Source organism: Pectinophora gossypiella, chromosome Z (assembly GCF_024362695.1).
Source record: "Pectinophora gossypiella chromosome Z, ilPecGoss1.1, whole genome shotgun sequence".
Lineage (NCBI taxonomy): Eukaryota > Metazoa > Arthropoda > Insecta > Lepidoptera > Gelechiidae > Pectinophora > Pectinophora gossypiella.
Genome location: NC_065433.1, coordinates 10524233 through 10539414, shown reverse-complemented (window position 1 = coordinate 10539414; position 15182 = coordinate 10524233). Strand labels below are relative to the sequence as shown.

The following is a 15182-nucleotide window of genomic DNA, read 5'->3' as shown; positions in this document are numbered from 1 at the left end:
GTTGACAATACAAGATTTTGAGACTAAACCGCGGGATCCAGGGATTGCAATCTCTATCGAAGCACTTTTCATACTAAATACCGGAAGTCTCTTGCTTGATGGTCACCTAGCGTGTCGTCGTGCCCTCAAGCTGGAGACATGAATTTTGTGTCCACTTGCAAAAAAGGGAAAACCGGTAGGATAAGAAAATAAATAAATTTCATTTCATAGGTCTAGGCATCACTAAATTGGAAAAAAATAGACAGTAGACAGAAAAGACAAAAAAAGAAGTACGAGGGGCTACACATAAAATCAAAAGTTGATGTAAATTAAACAACAATTATATACAGACATCTCCAAAGAGATTTATTTTTATATTTTTTATAAAATTTAATAATAAATAACGTATTTTGTAACTAAATTCCTCGTTGGATACATACATTAATGGAATATAAAAGCTCTGTCTTTGTCTATACTTTTATAAATAACGAGAGGTATATTTGTATTGCTTTCATGTTAGATATTAATTTCACAAAACGGCCCGATTACATTTTTTATATTTTAAATTTAGGAGAACTCAGTAAAGATTAGTTTTTTTCATAAAAAGTTTATTTACATAACATACATAGTAACTGACAAGAGTAGCTATAGTAATAAAAATAAACTCAGTAGCGGACAGTACAGGAATAAGACGCTAACAGCCGCGGGACGGCAGCACCCGCGGCCACCGCGCCGGCACTGATTCACAGTAGATTTGAGACAATCAACACTGCTAACTGAGACACTAATATAATTAAAACTAAACAATAAAATATCTATTAAAATCAAAAAGTCACAATTTATAAAGAAAATGTACTAAGATAGTGCAATCTGGATTTTGTTGATGCGTATAACAAATAGTGAAATATAATTTACTCCAAAGAAAAATTAAAGAACGTAACTAGGTTCATTTTAATATAATCAAGATTAACATTATAGCTCGAAGATGAAGAATTAGAGCACGCCATTGTAGAGTTCTATCCTAATTGAAAAAATAGTTTTTAACTCGGCCCGAAACTCTGCTTGTTTCGACTTAATTAACTTGACACGTCGCAACAAGAATACCAGGCTATCGGTATAATTAATCTATATTGCAAGTAAGATCTTTAATGAAGATCCCTTCTTATAAAAAATTATACCCTCGGCGTTGGCCTGGATGGTGTTTCCTTTACTTCTATTGCTATAATGGAAGTCTCGTTCTACAAGAGGCTCGACTACAATTCTAAATGACAATCTTCATCTCCCTCGCTATTACACTCAACAGGTTTTCATTCATTCATATATTTTTTTTACATTTAAGTTACTTTATCAGTTCGAAAATTAGCTGTCTATATCTATACCAATGAAAACAAAGTGATATACATATTAAACATAATAAATCTTTCAACATTCATCATGGATCTCATAGTGTATCGTATCGTATATATAACTCTACTGCAGGTATCCAAATATTACACATGATTATTGCTTAAAATAACTCGTTTTGGAGCCCACAATTACTATTGTAGAAGACATTTCTTTAGTTATATAAATGCTTACTAGTATTCGTTACGTTGACTTCGTAATAAATTATAAGCATCTCTCTTGCACTGTAAATATATAGTGGACTTCTCTATCTAGAGCTAACAATTATGGAAGTTGTTTTGGTGTTATCAGTTATCTATTGTCTATATTTATATTTGTCGTATGAGCTAAGGTATGTGCCGTTTAAGAAAAATAGAACACCGCAAAGAAATAATAATAAAAAATAGGAAAGCAATGATAGGATTGGACTAATATTATATATTATGAAAGTAAATTACCGTCGGGTACATCATACTATAAATCATTTAACAAAAGATTCAAGCCAGAGGCTAGTTTGTTGACGCTATATCCGACACTTGTATTATATAGAAATTAAATAGAAGGCTACAAATGTTCCAGAGCGAGTTCATGTCACTTCATAGATTCAAATATAACATAACAATTTTAACTGGTATTCTAATGATAATCACAATGGCGCAGAAAAAAAAATGCGAAATAATGATAAAAAAAACTCGTTCCTGCCATTTCTAAAATAGTACGAAATTACGCATAAAATTTTAAGCAAATTTAATTTAGAATCTTGATAAATAACTATCGCATTAAAAATATTATACACCTTTTCTCTAGCTTCTGTTAGGTTAAGCATTAGCGTAATAATAATATAATCTATGAGTTCCATGTAGGATGATTCTAGTATATAAAAATATAGAAGACGTTGTAAGCGGGTGATTGCGGCGCCGGCGCGGGCGATAGCGCAGGCGCAAGCGCAAGCGGCGGCGGCGGCTGGGGCGCGGCCGCGGCGGTTAGCCCGCGTCAGTCCTCGCTGCAAGAGTCCTCGTTGTCCGCCTCCTTGATGTTGGTGAAGAATGAGGTCAGCGCCTTCATCATTACGCCTGCAAAAATTACCCACTATTAGCAAAAGTCTTCATCTCAATAAAGTTTCACTTACATATTTTATTGTATATAAGTAATTTGATCTTTAAATTAAAACAATTGTTAATCTAAAATGAACATTACCTTTGCCTTCAGGTTCCAATTCTGATTCTTCCCACGCTATAAATCCTTCTGCAGATATTATATACTGATCATTTAAATATTGGAATATTTCTAGAGAAAGACCTGCAAACAATATGTTTAAGTTATTAATCACGACACAGCAGTAGAATGTACCTATGCGATGTTTAGGATATGTTGCAAAATTTGGACTGACCTTGAGGATGTTCTAGCCTATGGATGAGCTGTTGTATGCCGAATAAACAGCTGGCTTCTCGCGCTTGCTGCGATTCACCAAACTCATTAATGAGCCTAGAATATTTGTTCATGCGGTCTTGGTTGAAGTGGGGCACTTCGCGGCCCTCAGCGCCAAACAACGCATGCTCGCAAATCGCTTGGATCAGCGATCGCATAAACCAGTCTTCGTTTGATGCTTTTCCAAGATTATCCTACAACACATAATTAACTTATAAATAAAACGATGAACGATATTTCTTACCAATGTTTTAAGAACACTACTATTTAAAAAGGACAGATCTGGATATTCAGATTTGATTGATTGAAGAATTCAAAATGAATCATATTATTGGAAAGGAAACCTTGGGGATTGTTAATTGTCACACTTAGAATAAATAATTAAAAAATTGGAAATTCTCGGAAACACTACTAAAAAATTGTTATGTAACATGTATAAAACAATTGGAAAATTCGACTTTTAAAATTATTGAATGTCTCTTAACATAATTCACCACTTTGCTACAGGATCATTAATTGGCCTCACCTGCACCCAGCCCTTTATACAATCACAATTCTCATCAGCATTCATAAGTTGCAGCAATTTACTTTGAGTCTCAGCTGGAGACAATATTTTTTTATTTTCTTCACAAGCCTTAGCACCTCCATCTAAGAATTCGAATTTGTTATCTTGAAGCCATTTTTCCACCTGTGGAATTATTTATTCATTAGTCCAACTAACTTGTATCATTGCTGCCATAATATGATTGTGAAGATATATTTACCTGGTCTTCATTCATCCATTCCTTGAATTGAAGACCGGATTCTTGCCATTTGCTTTTAACAAATGAAGGTCCCATACTCTCCTTCATATTCTTTATTATTGCTTTCAATAATAAGTGCCCATGATTTGACGAAATAAGGTTTTCACAAAGCCTTAGTATCTGTACTAATGTGATATGCTGAAAACACACAAAAGGATTGGAAAATTATATTAACATATATTTAAAAAGTTTGTTTGCAGATATTTTAAATCTATTACGTAACACTACCTTCTTTTCAATTTGGGGCGCAATGAACTGTCCTAAATATTCATACAACATAGGTATATCAATATGCAGATCAGGCGCAAACTCCAGTATTTCCTTCAATCCCGCCAGGAAATTGTCTGGTGCAATAGTATTCGTCGTAATTAAATGTAGCATGGACTTTGTAATCATAGCTACGTCTCTTGCAGACCTAAAAGAAATTACCAGTTATTAATATATATTATTATACGAAAAAAATAATAGAAGATTCAAGATTTAATTTGAAGTAGCAACTTACTTCTCCAGGACAACATTAAGTATTTCAGTCACAACATCAGCATGATATTGTGGAGGGAAACGCTGTTTGATTTCAGCTACCATCTCGTCATCATCAGGGTTAATGAGACAGAGTTCGATCGTAGACTTAACTATCTTCCTCTTATCGTCAGGAAGGCGTTCTTGCGGTACGACTGTGGCTGCAGGAGCCGGTGCCTCTGCAGGCGGCGCGGGCGCAGGAGGCGTGGCGCTCGTGTTACGGCTGCCGGAGTTCGAGCGAACCACACCCATGGACCCTGACTTGCTGCCACTACCACTGTCTGCATCAAATATTCAACGATTAATAATATAATTTACCGAGTTTACTACAAGGTATATGCAAAACAAAATATAACCGCAGGATTATAAAAAAACTCTAATATCTTCCATAGGTAACATTTAAAATGTCATGTGTTATCGTTAAAGTGATTATTCATAGGCGTGAAGGAAAAATAATTCACAATACGCAATAGTTAAATAACATGACAACCACTATACAAACTTGGCAGGCTTGAAAATTATATAATTTAAAAAAGATCACCAAATGTACCAAAAAGAATTACAATATCTGCAAATCTTTATCTAAGTACCTATGTATGCGTAACTTGAATTTTGAAGATTAGAAAACATGATTGGAGTTAGATTATGACATTCATGAGTACCTAGTGAGTGTGGTTATCTGTCAAGGTTGAGATAAATTTCAGAATATTGTTATTATTCACTAGCAGACATTAAAATTTGAATAAATCGTGCAGTGACGCAATCACATAATATAATCTATGTCAGGTTCAAGGTTGCTATTCAAAGAAAGACGAGCTATCAGTAATCCGGTTGCTCACATGGCATCACACTATTTTTGGCCAACTGATTTCTTAATCTTAACAATTCATGGCATAGAATTGTGTGGTATAAAATTAGTACCCAATTAAATAAAAATAAACTATTGTTTGTAAAACTCTGTACCAACATTTTCAGTGATTTCGGATTTTTTATGATTATTATGATTGTCAAGTATAGGTTCTGATCTGAGCAACTACTTAACTAAATAATAACACGTGGGGTATTAAAATGCCAATAAACTATTTTTTTTTATGTTGACGTTCCACCTGGAAAAAGTCATAGCGCTAGCTAGTTTGTAATGAACGAATTACAAAAATTTACAACTTACTGAAGTCCCCTCTAGAATTAAATGTAGATCGCTCTATAGAAGCACCTTTAGAGTGGTAGCTCGGCGACATATCCTTGTTCGCTGCAAAATAATACCATGTTAAAATATGTTACAATTCTAATACTTATATTGTCTTGTCATGTTCTTATAATCTCACCTCTTAGAGACGTAGGATCAGTTTGTACATTCTCTAAAACACTGTACATATTCTTACTAAGACTAATCATTGAATTACTACCAGCTTGAGCAGTATTCTTTGTGCCCGAACCATGGTTCCAAGCAGTATTATGGGGAGCCAACTTGATATTTGTAAGATTCTGATTCTGCAAAGACAACATACAATACGTTAAATTTGTTTATTTTTTAAGAACAATTGTGTTCAATGTGGAATGTAAAGAATCATACCTTTTGGGTAACAGCTTTGAGTTTAGACGTATCGACAGTATAATTTTGTCGCGGTGACTTCCAGCTGTTATCCATAAATGAGTTGGATCCTTGTCTCCGGCCGTCGCTACGCTTGCCCCGACCTCCTTCATCACGCCGGAAACCGCCAGGCGTAGAAGCATTCATTAACTAGAGTGTAACATAAAAATCGTTAAATATCCCAGTCAATATAAAATAATATCGTTAGTAAAAAACGCACCTCAATATGGCGTTGCTGTTGTTCAGCCTCTTTTTGAATTTGGTCCATCATTTTAGGTTGTGAATCGACGACGCTCTTGGACACCCATCTCCTTTGTCGGAGTTCGATTACGTCTTGGATCATAAACCTGTTTCGGAATATTAATTAATGTATTATATTCCAATTAATGCAAGAAAATGTAGATGTTAATCTACTATTCATTATCATTTACACTACCTGACACGGCTACTGATTTTGTTGGACTTGCGCTCAACAATATCTTGCATTTTCTTGAAAATATTATCAAGTTGTTCTTTCACTTCTCTTTCTACTTGTTCGCCGATAGTAGTGAGCAACTTGCAGAGGCATTCAAGCTTTTCTTCCTCTAGTTTATCAATCAAATAATTCATGCAGTATACCATGATCTTCGAAGTCAAGACTTTCAGTTTATATAATTCACCTGTAACCAAATGAAAAAAAAGTATAGTAATTTAAAAATTGTTCACTGTGAATAATAAAAATCTAGCGTAGCATAAATTTACAATTTCGCCGATGCTAATGGTCATGGGAATGCACTATTCATTCTATCACTTAATTCACATGCATAGAACACAGAACACTTAATTTATTAAAACTATATTATTTCGCATTAGCAGTATTATACAGCATATTTTTAATTTACGAATGAATAATATGTGTAGGACAATTATTATGGGCGATAGGCTGATAAGGTCCCTTGTCTCCATAAGGTTCGTCATATCTATCTTAGGACTTTGTATCAACAGTGGTTAACAGTGGTTGATTACTTGTGGCTCTGGGCAGAGCCGAGCTGAGCAGAGGGTGCGCACCCCATTAGGGAGGTATTAGGGCGTGAGTTTACGTGTATGTATGAATTAATAAAAGTGATTCTTGTAATTAAACAATGATATTATTATGGAACTTAGCTCATTCTGAGATGATCTTACTGGTATTTCACCAAATACACAAACAAAGAGAACAAAAAAGGTGTATAATGATATTTTAAATTTGACGCAGTACACTATTAATGTTTCACACAGATTTATTTAAGTATCAGCCACCTAGATACACAGGAAGAAAAAGGTCCCACACACCGAGTCTACCAATCACCAATGAATAGACTTTGATACCATTTTAATTACCGGTTTGTATGATTAAATCATGACCAAAAAGTAATATAGAAAAAGGAGTTTTCCGTAATAGTTATATCACAATAAAAACACAATCACAATGGCAAACTTATCAACACACTTTTTTTCATTATTTTACATCTTTTTTACATAAAAACATCATTCATCATTTTACTTAAAAATGAATTAAAGTTTTGTTTGTTACTTACCAATAAATCGCACGTTACCGACGGATCGCATTCTAACGCGTCTGTTCTCTTCTTCCAACAAAGCATGCAGTTCCTTCTTCTTGGCCTATAAATAACATTTTATTAATAAAATCGTGAATAAGATTAATGTCAGATACCAAACCCAACTTTAAAATACTTACAGGATCAGTACACTCAGAAAATTCTTTTTCTATTTTCAATATGTTATCATCTACTTTCGAAGTCACAAACTGATTTTGACATTTGGAAATGATAAGTGCCCTGAAGTTGACACATTGATCGGGAGCATTATCAGCAGGCACTTTGAGCATTGAAAGTTTATTGCACATGGCCGCATAGGCTTCAGAGAAGTTAGGCTCATCAATAGCCTTCTCAAACACGAGATCAATGACACCTTCAAGACGTTTCTGAGTGTTGATTTCGAGTGTCTTTACTTTATCAAGCAAGGTATCGAATTTTTGTGGTGTCAGTTTGTTCAGAATACCTCTGAATTTTTTATACAACTCCTGCAAATATCAAAATAAATATATTGGTTATTGTTACAATATAATTAACTGAAAATAATAAAGATATATGAAACTTAAACAATATTTACTTGAGTCTTAAATTCATCTTCATTCATTGGGTCTCTCTTGAACCTTAAGGGTTTCCAGGGGTCTTTAGTTTCATTAAGCTTGACCTCTTCCCGTAATGACAGAGAAACATGAATGACTGGCTTATGAGCACCGCTGCTACTGGGAGTTGATGGTAACTTGGCACTGCCTTTTCCTGGTAAATAATAATAAGATTAGAAAAATATACATTTTATAATTTTAAACAGCAAGTTTAAAACTAAACTTACCACCTGTAGCCATGTTTCTACCATCTTTCTTGGGGTCACGAGGAGCACCTCCACTCCTAGACCCAATACCAGAGCTTTTGGCAAACTGGGGGAAAAGTGAATCATTCATAGGCCGAGAGATAGTTGCAAATGCAAGAGGCTCCAGCATCGGTGCAGTCTAAAAACGAAAATACATATCAGTATGAAAGCTCATAAAGTAAATAAATTACATTGTGGATTATATTAATATATGTACCCTCATAACATTGCAAACTTCTAGCAACGGCACATTAGGCTTATTCTTCGAGAGTGGATCATCCTTCATTTGCTTGAGCAATCCAATGTCATAGCATTTCTTGCCAGACTTATTAAATGGAGACCATTGACCTGCAACATAACCAGATGAAGAGTAATTTGAGATACAATAATTAAAATAATATTAAGGTTGTAAGGCCCAGATGCATTTTAAAATCCAAAACCATTTGTAAACTATTGTGTCTCGACATCCAGGCCTTACGAGGTTAATTGAATTCTGAGTCAATTTTCATACACACCAGGATTATAATTGTATTTAGGAGCAAGCACAGGGGGAACAGCAGGTGCATCGGGCTTCTCTGCTGACAATGGCTTGCTTGAAGTATCCTTATTTTTAGACAGGTCTTCGTCCTGTTCTACATTACTATTTTTATCAGTCTCATCTTTACCATTTTCAAATGACTCTGCATCTTTCACATTTGTTTCATTGGCCATCTTGTTTCCAGATTTTTTGTTAGAATTCTTTGTATTCTTTACCACTTTGTCATTTTTATTAACATCTTCCTTAACAGTGTCCGTATTAGTTATTTCTGCAGTATTACCATTGGCAGTGTCAGGATCTAGCAAAAATAATTAAGACGTAAATAAAAATATGAAAATAATAGCAATCAAATCAACATAAGTTACTGTTTAACAACCACAAATACATTTTTAATATTTATAATAAATGATCAAACCTGTAGTCTTATTATTAAGGTTGATATCTTTCATCTTAGATTCAGGTTGAATAGTGCGGATGCAACTAGCTATGCTTTGAGTTAATTTGGCTTGTGCCTGAATAGTGGCAGATGCCTCACAACTTTCAGAAGTTGATTCTGATACTGTGGGTAATTCCTTAGTTTGGGCAATCTTCTCTATACTCGCTGCTAACAATTGTGTAGGTGTAGGTACTGTTCCCAATGTGGGTTCGCTCTTGTTCACACTTTCAACCTTTGTTTCAAGTATTGTAGGAGTTTCAGTCTCTAATGATGACAATTGTTTTGTTGGGCCTTGTTTTTTCGTTGATTCTATACTTGTATACTGACTGCTTTGACTAGTTGGCAGGTTGATACTTTCTTGAAAACTATCAACTGAACTAATCACTGCAACAAGAATATTTGTTTTATAATATATACATGAGATGAGGTTATTTTATGTTATATTCTCAACAGAAGATGTCTTAAAGCAAGACTAAATTTTGATTTTGTCTATAGATGAACAATCTAATTTTAATGATACTACTACTATTGTAATGTGATAATAAATGCAATACAATAGTTACTTAAAAAAAGGGTTACACAAGAAATCTTAGCTTTACCAGTGATATCTATTATTTCCAGAATAGAATAAACCTCTGAGGGAACATGTCATTATGCACAATCAATTTTATCGAATCATATTATAAAATATGGTGGCGTAACGACAGGACTAACTAAACATTCAAAGATCAAATGTCGAAAGTAGGCACAAGAGCACAGACTCACAGATATGGAAAAAAATAAGCAAAATCAAGCAAATGTGCAATTATTACAAAGAAATAACACTTTTACATTTGATTTTTAATCTCGCCTATCACTTTTTGTGAACCAAGTTCGAATTCTATAAATAGAGACGTGAGGTATTTCCACGTGGGAGTTTTCTCGCACTGTACCTGAAGATCAGACTTTATTATGTGGCACTGGTAGCTGAATTATATCACAATTATCTAAATCAGTAAAACTATTTGTTTTAACTTCACAAGACTAACTAAGAAACGATAACGTAGCAATATGGTAAAAGAAAGTCTACCCAAAAGGTCACTCAAGGATCTAGAATGTCTGACTTTTAGCACTCTTTTCACTTCAATCACTTACTTAACTTTAAATCTTAAATAAAAAATTTAAACTATAAAATGCTAAATGTAGGCAATTAAGGTGTAAAAAAGACAAGAGTAATAAAAGTTTAAAAATTTTTAGGATGCAGCCATGCTCCAAGTGACTGTGAAGTAAAAGCCGCCATATTGGATCGTTCCATGCGGACAGGCGGCCTTGTGTAACTAGTGTTGTGCGCAAGTACAGACACAATCGATCGACTCACTCTCAAAAGTGTTGCATTCACATAAAATAAGATTACGATTTTTAGCACGATTTTAGTAACATGAATTAAATAAAAAATTTTTTGGAACTTTATACTAGTGACAAACAGATATCATCAAACAGATAAGAACGTCGCGCGTAACATCAGTTTGCGATAATAGGCTAAATAACGTATTGGTAATAATAATAAACGACTTCCACAGCGTTGTTGAATTACCTATATATAATGCAGTATCACTACAACATATACATAATCAGTGATATTGCAACATAAAATATAAATATACATAATTATTTTAATATCCTTTAAGTACGATTTTAGACATTATATTGGCAACACAGTTTGCATTTTTTATCGACTTGCGAGTTCGAGGTTCTCAATGAGGGATAGGTATTCTACACTACGTTCCCCAAAAATAATACAGATGGCTCTGCCCTTATTTTAACATGTTATTTATTATACTTTTCTCATTACTAGGGTAAATAATTATTCAAACATAGGTAATGGCACAAGCATGTATTTTTATACATGCCATAATTGTTGCTTGATATTTGGATCAGATGTTATGTTGCTACCTACCTATATTGCTTCTCCTGATCATAATATTATTGAGTGTAATAACTTGTGTTTTGCCTGGGTGTAATAAAAGTCCTCATTAGTTAGAAACATCCACACATCTTCACAAACTTTCGCGTTTATAGTATGGTCAAAACAAAATCCGGCAGAGGTATCAGCACCGATGAAATTAGCAAGGCACCGTTCCTGCTTTCACTAAACTACTAGGTGAATTAATAAGGCGCCGTACTTACTGATGTAAGTAAGTAGTCGTTACATGAGTCATGTCAGAGGCCTTTGGCGGCTCAATAGTAACCCTAACTCCTGGGTTGATGAGGTTGGTAATCCACCTCATAACCCACACGAGAGAAGAATTTTACTTCTTTTTTGACTTAAGTAAGTACTAGGTGAAATTAGTAATGGGCCGCATTACTCGACTATTAGGACAAAAACAATGAGTTTGAATGGAAAATTTGGAAAAAATCTACCTAAGTATAACATAAATTAGGAAAACTTAATCAAAAGTCAGTAGTGATGATAATAATTCAATAATAAAATAGGTATTTGAGGAATATTTTTGTGTAAGAAACATTCATTTTTAAGTGCTCCGGCATCTATATGCAACCTATGTTCCTGTTATTGGTTAATTAAACCAGCACCTGTAAACAACCTTTATCGTTCGTGAATAGTTTGAATACGGTTAGATACACTAGTAGTTACATCAAAAATTTACTAGGTACTTAATCCAGCGATTATAAGTAATCAACTCTTAAATTAACTCTTTAGTTCTCACATCTGGGTTAATATGTATAAAATAGTTTCCAGATAGGTAGGTAGTAAGCAAAATACTGGTTAATCAAAACATAATTATCATGCTATTTCACCGAGAAGTATAATATAACCATACTCTTGCCTATTCATTAATTAGGTACCTACATACCATAAAACGAAGTACCTACCTATCTCAAAATATCCACAATAGCACCAAGGTCAAAATGCTTGTCAAAGCATGGTGTTTTTAAAAACGTGGTATTTTTTATTTATATCATGTCCTTGTTATCAAAAAAGGTATGTGTGCAATAGTAGCATGTTTGAAATAAATTACAATAATAAAATAAGCCGTTAATCAACCTACTTACACGAGTTTTTTGAAGGCAGATAAATAGGTATGCTGTACATTACCAGTTGATGTCCTGATTGATTATCAATCACAATCAATTCTAACAAAAAACAGGATTTCCGCGTGAAGGTTAGGTTACCATTAAGGCATTTTTTCGCTTTTCTATATTATTTATTTTTTACGAAGACGCAGGAAATAACTTACTTCAAAATAAAAAATACTCACCAGCCGCAGGTGTAGGCCCGTTTGGTTTGTTAGAAGGAGGCTCCTTTTCCTGTTGCACGTTTTTATCCTTGCTCTTTTCTCTGTCCTTGTCTTCCGAGCGAACTCGTTCCCTGGGTATCCTTTGTGGTTGTGGTGTAGGTGCAGGGGTATGAGCGGATGCTGGGGTGGGATGGGAAGCGGCCGCAAATGGTGCGGCCGGTATGACAGGCACGGCGGCGGGCACTGAGGGCCCGGTGGGCGCTGCTGGCGCGGGAGGAGCCGTGGACGCCGGGGCCGAAGCGGGCGCAGCCGCTGATATAGCAGCCGCAGGCGCCGATATTGGATTCGCCAACGGAGCGCCATGCAACGTTTCGGATTGCTTCTCTATTTCTTCAGTTTGAGGCACGACTGGTTTATTTTTGTTTTGTTTCTGTTGTTTATTAGATGGTATATTCTTATCTACAACTAAAGACTGAATATTCTGATCACTATTTTTTTGGAGTTGCTTAATATTCATAGGCATTTTAGGCACTATAACAGGACTGTCTGATATTGCTGATACTACGGGAGTTTCGTTAGGTTCTACAGCAACATCAGGTCCTACATTTTTACTTTCGTTAATAGTTAATATCTCAGACTTTATTATATTATTATTTATAGAGGTTACTGCATTTGATTGAAGTTGCACAGTGCTTGTCGACGAAGGTATAGGTGTGTCCATATTCTTTATCACATAGTTCGATTTCGTAGCACTTTCACATGTTGTCGGCTGGTTGGCGACTTCGTTGACCATTCTCGTAAACTCTTCAGCAATGCTATGTGTTTGCTCCTAAGCAATATAAATAAAGTTAATACTAATATAATTATACAAACAATACGAGAAAGTAACTCGAATGTACTTACGGGTTGTGGTGTTTGCCGTTCGCTGGAATCACCACTCAAGTATTGGCTATCGTTAGAGAATAGGTCGGAGAAAATATCTTGTCCTGTGATAAAAAAGATAGACGTACTTATTTACATTAACAAACAATGATTTAATGAATACTTATTCATACTTCATTGCATTTAGAATAGAATTACAGTTTTATAAGTTATGGAAGGTTAATTAGCGTGTTTTTATAAGGACGCATGCTTTCGAAAAACATGTACCATTCAAGAGGTCTTATGAGCATTTTAAGTAGGTTATACATAATACACTTCTCATCAAAAAAATCGAAACACTTCCGTTTTCATTGTTTCTGTCCGAATTTTACACAAAAAAGAATTCATACGATGAAAAAAAATACATAAATGTATAGCTGGCAGTTTGGCCATTACAGTAATAAGCGAAAATTCTAAATTCAAAATTAGAATTTCATTTGTTTATCTTATAAACGAAATGAATCACTGTTTTGAGACAAATGTGTGTTTAGGGTTGGAGTACATTTAGCGTTTAAAAACTAAAAATTGGCGCCTATCCTTAAACTTTTTGTTTTTTATTTCAATACTGTGACTTTGGGACGTCTGAAAAAAGGTTTTTTTTCTAAAACGTATGGATACTTCGCCCACAGAAGCCGCCCAAGTTGTGGCATTGCTGGATTCTGGCCTTAGTCAGCGTGTTGTGGCTGCAAGACTGCATCTAAGCCTGTCATCTGTTCATAGAGTCTATAAACGTTATCGGGAGACTGGTTTGTTCACGCGCCGTTCAGGATCTGGCAGGAATCGGGTCACTTCTGAGCGAGATGATCGATTTATTGTAACAACTTCTTTAAGAAATCGTCGCCTTAACGCTTTTCAACTGCAGCAGCGGCTTCGTGTTGTACGAAGGGTGGCTGTAAGTGACTCTACAATTAGAAGAAGGTTGAAGGATCGTGGACTGGTACCGCATAAGCCAGCAAATGGGCCGAAATTAACTGCAGACCATCGAAGAGCGCGCCTTAACTTTGCACGTGAGCACCTAAATTGGTCATACCTACAGTGGAGCAAAGTTCTCTTTTCTAATGAGTGTAAAATTATGCTGTATGGTAACGACGGAAAGAACAAGGTCTACAGAAGAGACGGAGAACGCTATGCACAATGCTGCATTGAAGAAAAGGTCAGCTATGGTGGCGGTTCGTGGACGGTTTGGGGAGGAATCAGCGCCGACGGTAAGACAGAGCTTGCTTTCGTGTCTGGGCCACGTCTGCCTGCACTAAACTGTCATCGGTACGTCGAAGAGTGTCTCGAGCCTCATGTGATGCCCTATGCACATTTTATTGGCAACGGCTTCATATTCATGCACGACAATGCTAGGGCTCACACCGCGGGCGTCGTACGAGATTATCTTAACGAAGTCGATATCTCTATTATGGAATGGCCAGCAAGAAGCCCGGACATGAATCCCATTGAACATCTGTGGGATGAATTAAAGAGACGAATTCGAGCAAGAGATCCTGCCCCAGAAACACTTAGCCAGCTGCAAGATGCAATCCAAGAGGAATGGGACAATATACCACAGCATGTGATCGTGACTCTCATCCGATCGATGAAGAACCGTATGGAAGCAGTAATTAGAGCTCGGGGAGGGAATACAAGTTATTAAATAAACGTTTTTAGCTTTTTTTTTTCATTTACGTGTGTTGTTTTATCCATTTCCTTTATACTCCATACGGAATAAAAATGACTCATTTAACAAAATACGAAACCTATGAAAAATTAATTTTAATTTAGAACATTAACATTAAGATTTGATAAGCTCATATTACTCACTATTAAACGACATTTAACATTTATTCCTAAATGTACACATTTTTCTGATAATCCTGACAAAACGTAAACTTGCAAGGTGTTTCGATTTTTTTGATGAGAAGTGTATTATAAGGACTAATAAGACTAA

At 35.3% G+C, this 15182-nt stretch overlaps 1 protein-coding gene across 2 annotated transcripts in view; it reads right to left on the bottom strand.

Moving 5' to 3' along the window:
* Window positions 1-1266: 1266 nt before the first annotated feature.
* Window positions 1267-15182, bottom strand: part of LOC126379922 (eukaryotic translation initiation factor 4 gamma 3-like) — a 33483-nt gene continuing 19567 nt past the window's right edge. For both annotated transcript variants that reach the window (XM_050028934.1, XM_050028933.1), the window contains exons 9-29: window positions 13232-13314; window positions 12350-13157; window positions 9072-9476; window positions 8634-8954; window positions 8336-8466; window positions 8101-8257; window positions 7855-8027; window positions 7421-7765; window positions 7260-7344; window positions 6140-6362; window positions 5924-6050; window positions 5686-5853; window positions 5438-5603; window positions 5281-5361; window positions 4096-4393; window positions 3822-4008; window positions 3555-3731; window positions 3317-3478; window positions 2753-2984; window positions 2560-2661; window positions 1267-2435 (exon numbers count right to left, since the gene is read on the bottom strand). In XM_050028934.1, coding sequence (XP_049884891.1) covers window positions 2356-2435; window positions 2560-2661; window positions 2753-2984; window positions 3317-3478; window positions 3555-3731; window positions 3822-4008; window positions 4096-4393; window positions 5281-5361; window positions 5438-5603; window positions 5686-5853; window positions 5924-6050; window positions 6140-6362; window positions 7260-7344; window positions 7421-7765; window positions 7855-8027; window positions 8101-8257; window positions 8336-8466; window positions 8634-8954; window positions 9072-9476; window positions 12350-13157; window positions 13232-13314 — 4511 coding nt within the window. In that variant the 3' untranslated portion in view covers window positions 1267-2355. The remainder of the gene's footprint in view (window positions 2436-2559; window positions 2662-2752; window positions 2985-3316; window positions 3479-3554; window positions 3732-3821; window positions 4009-4095; window positions 4394-5280; window positions 5362-5437; window positions 5604-5685; window positions 5854-5923; window positions 6051-6139; window positions 6363-7259; window positions 7345-7420; window positions 7766-7854; window positions 8028-8100; window positions 8258-8335; window positions 8467-8633; window positions 8955-9071; window positions 9477-12349; window positions 13158-13231; window positions 13315-15182) is intronic.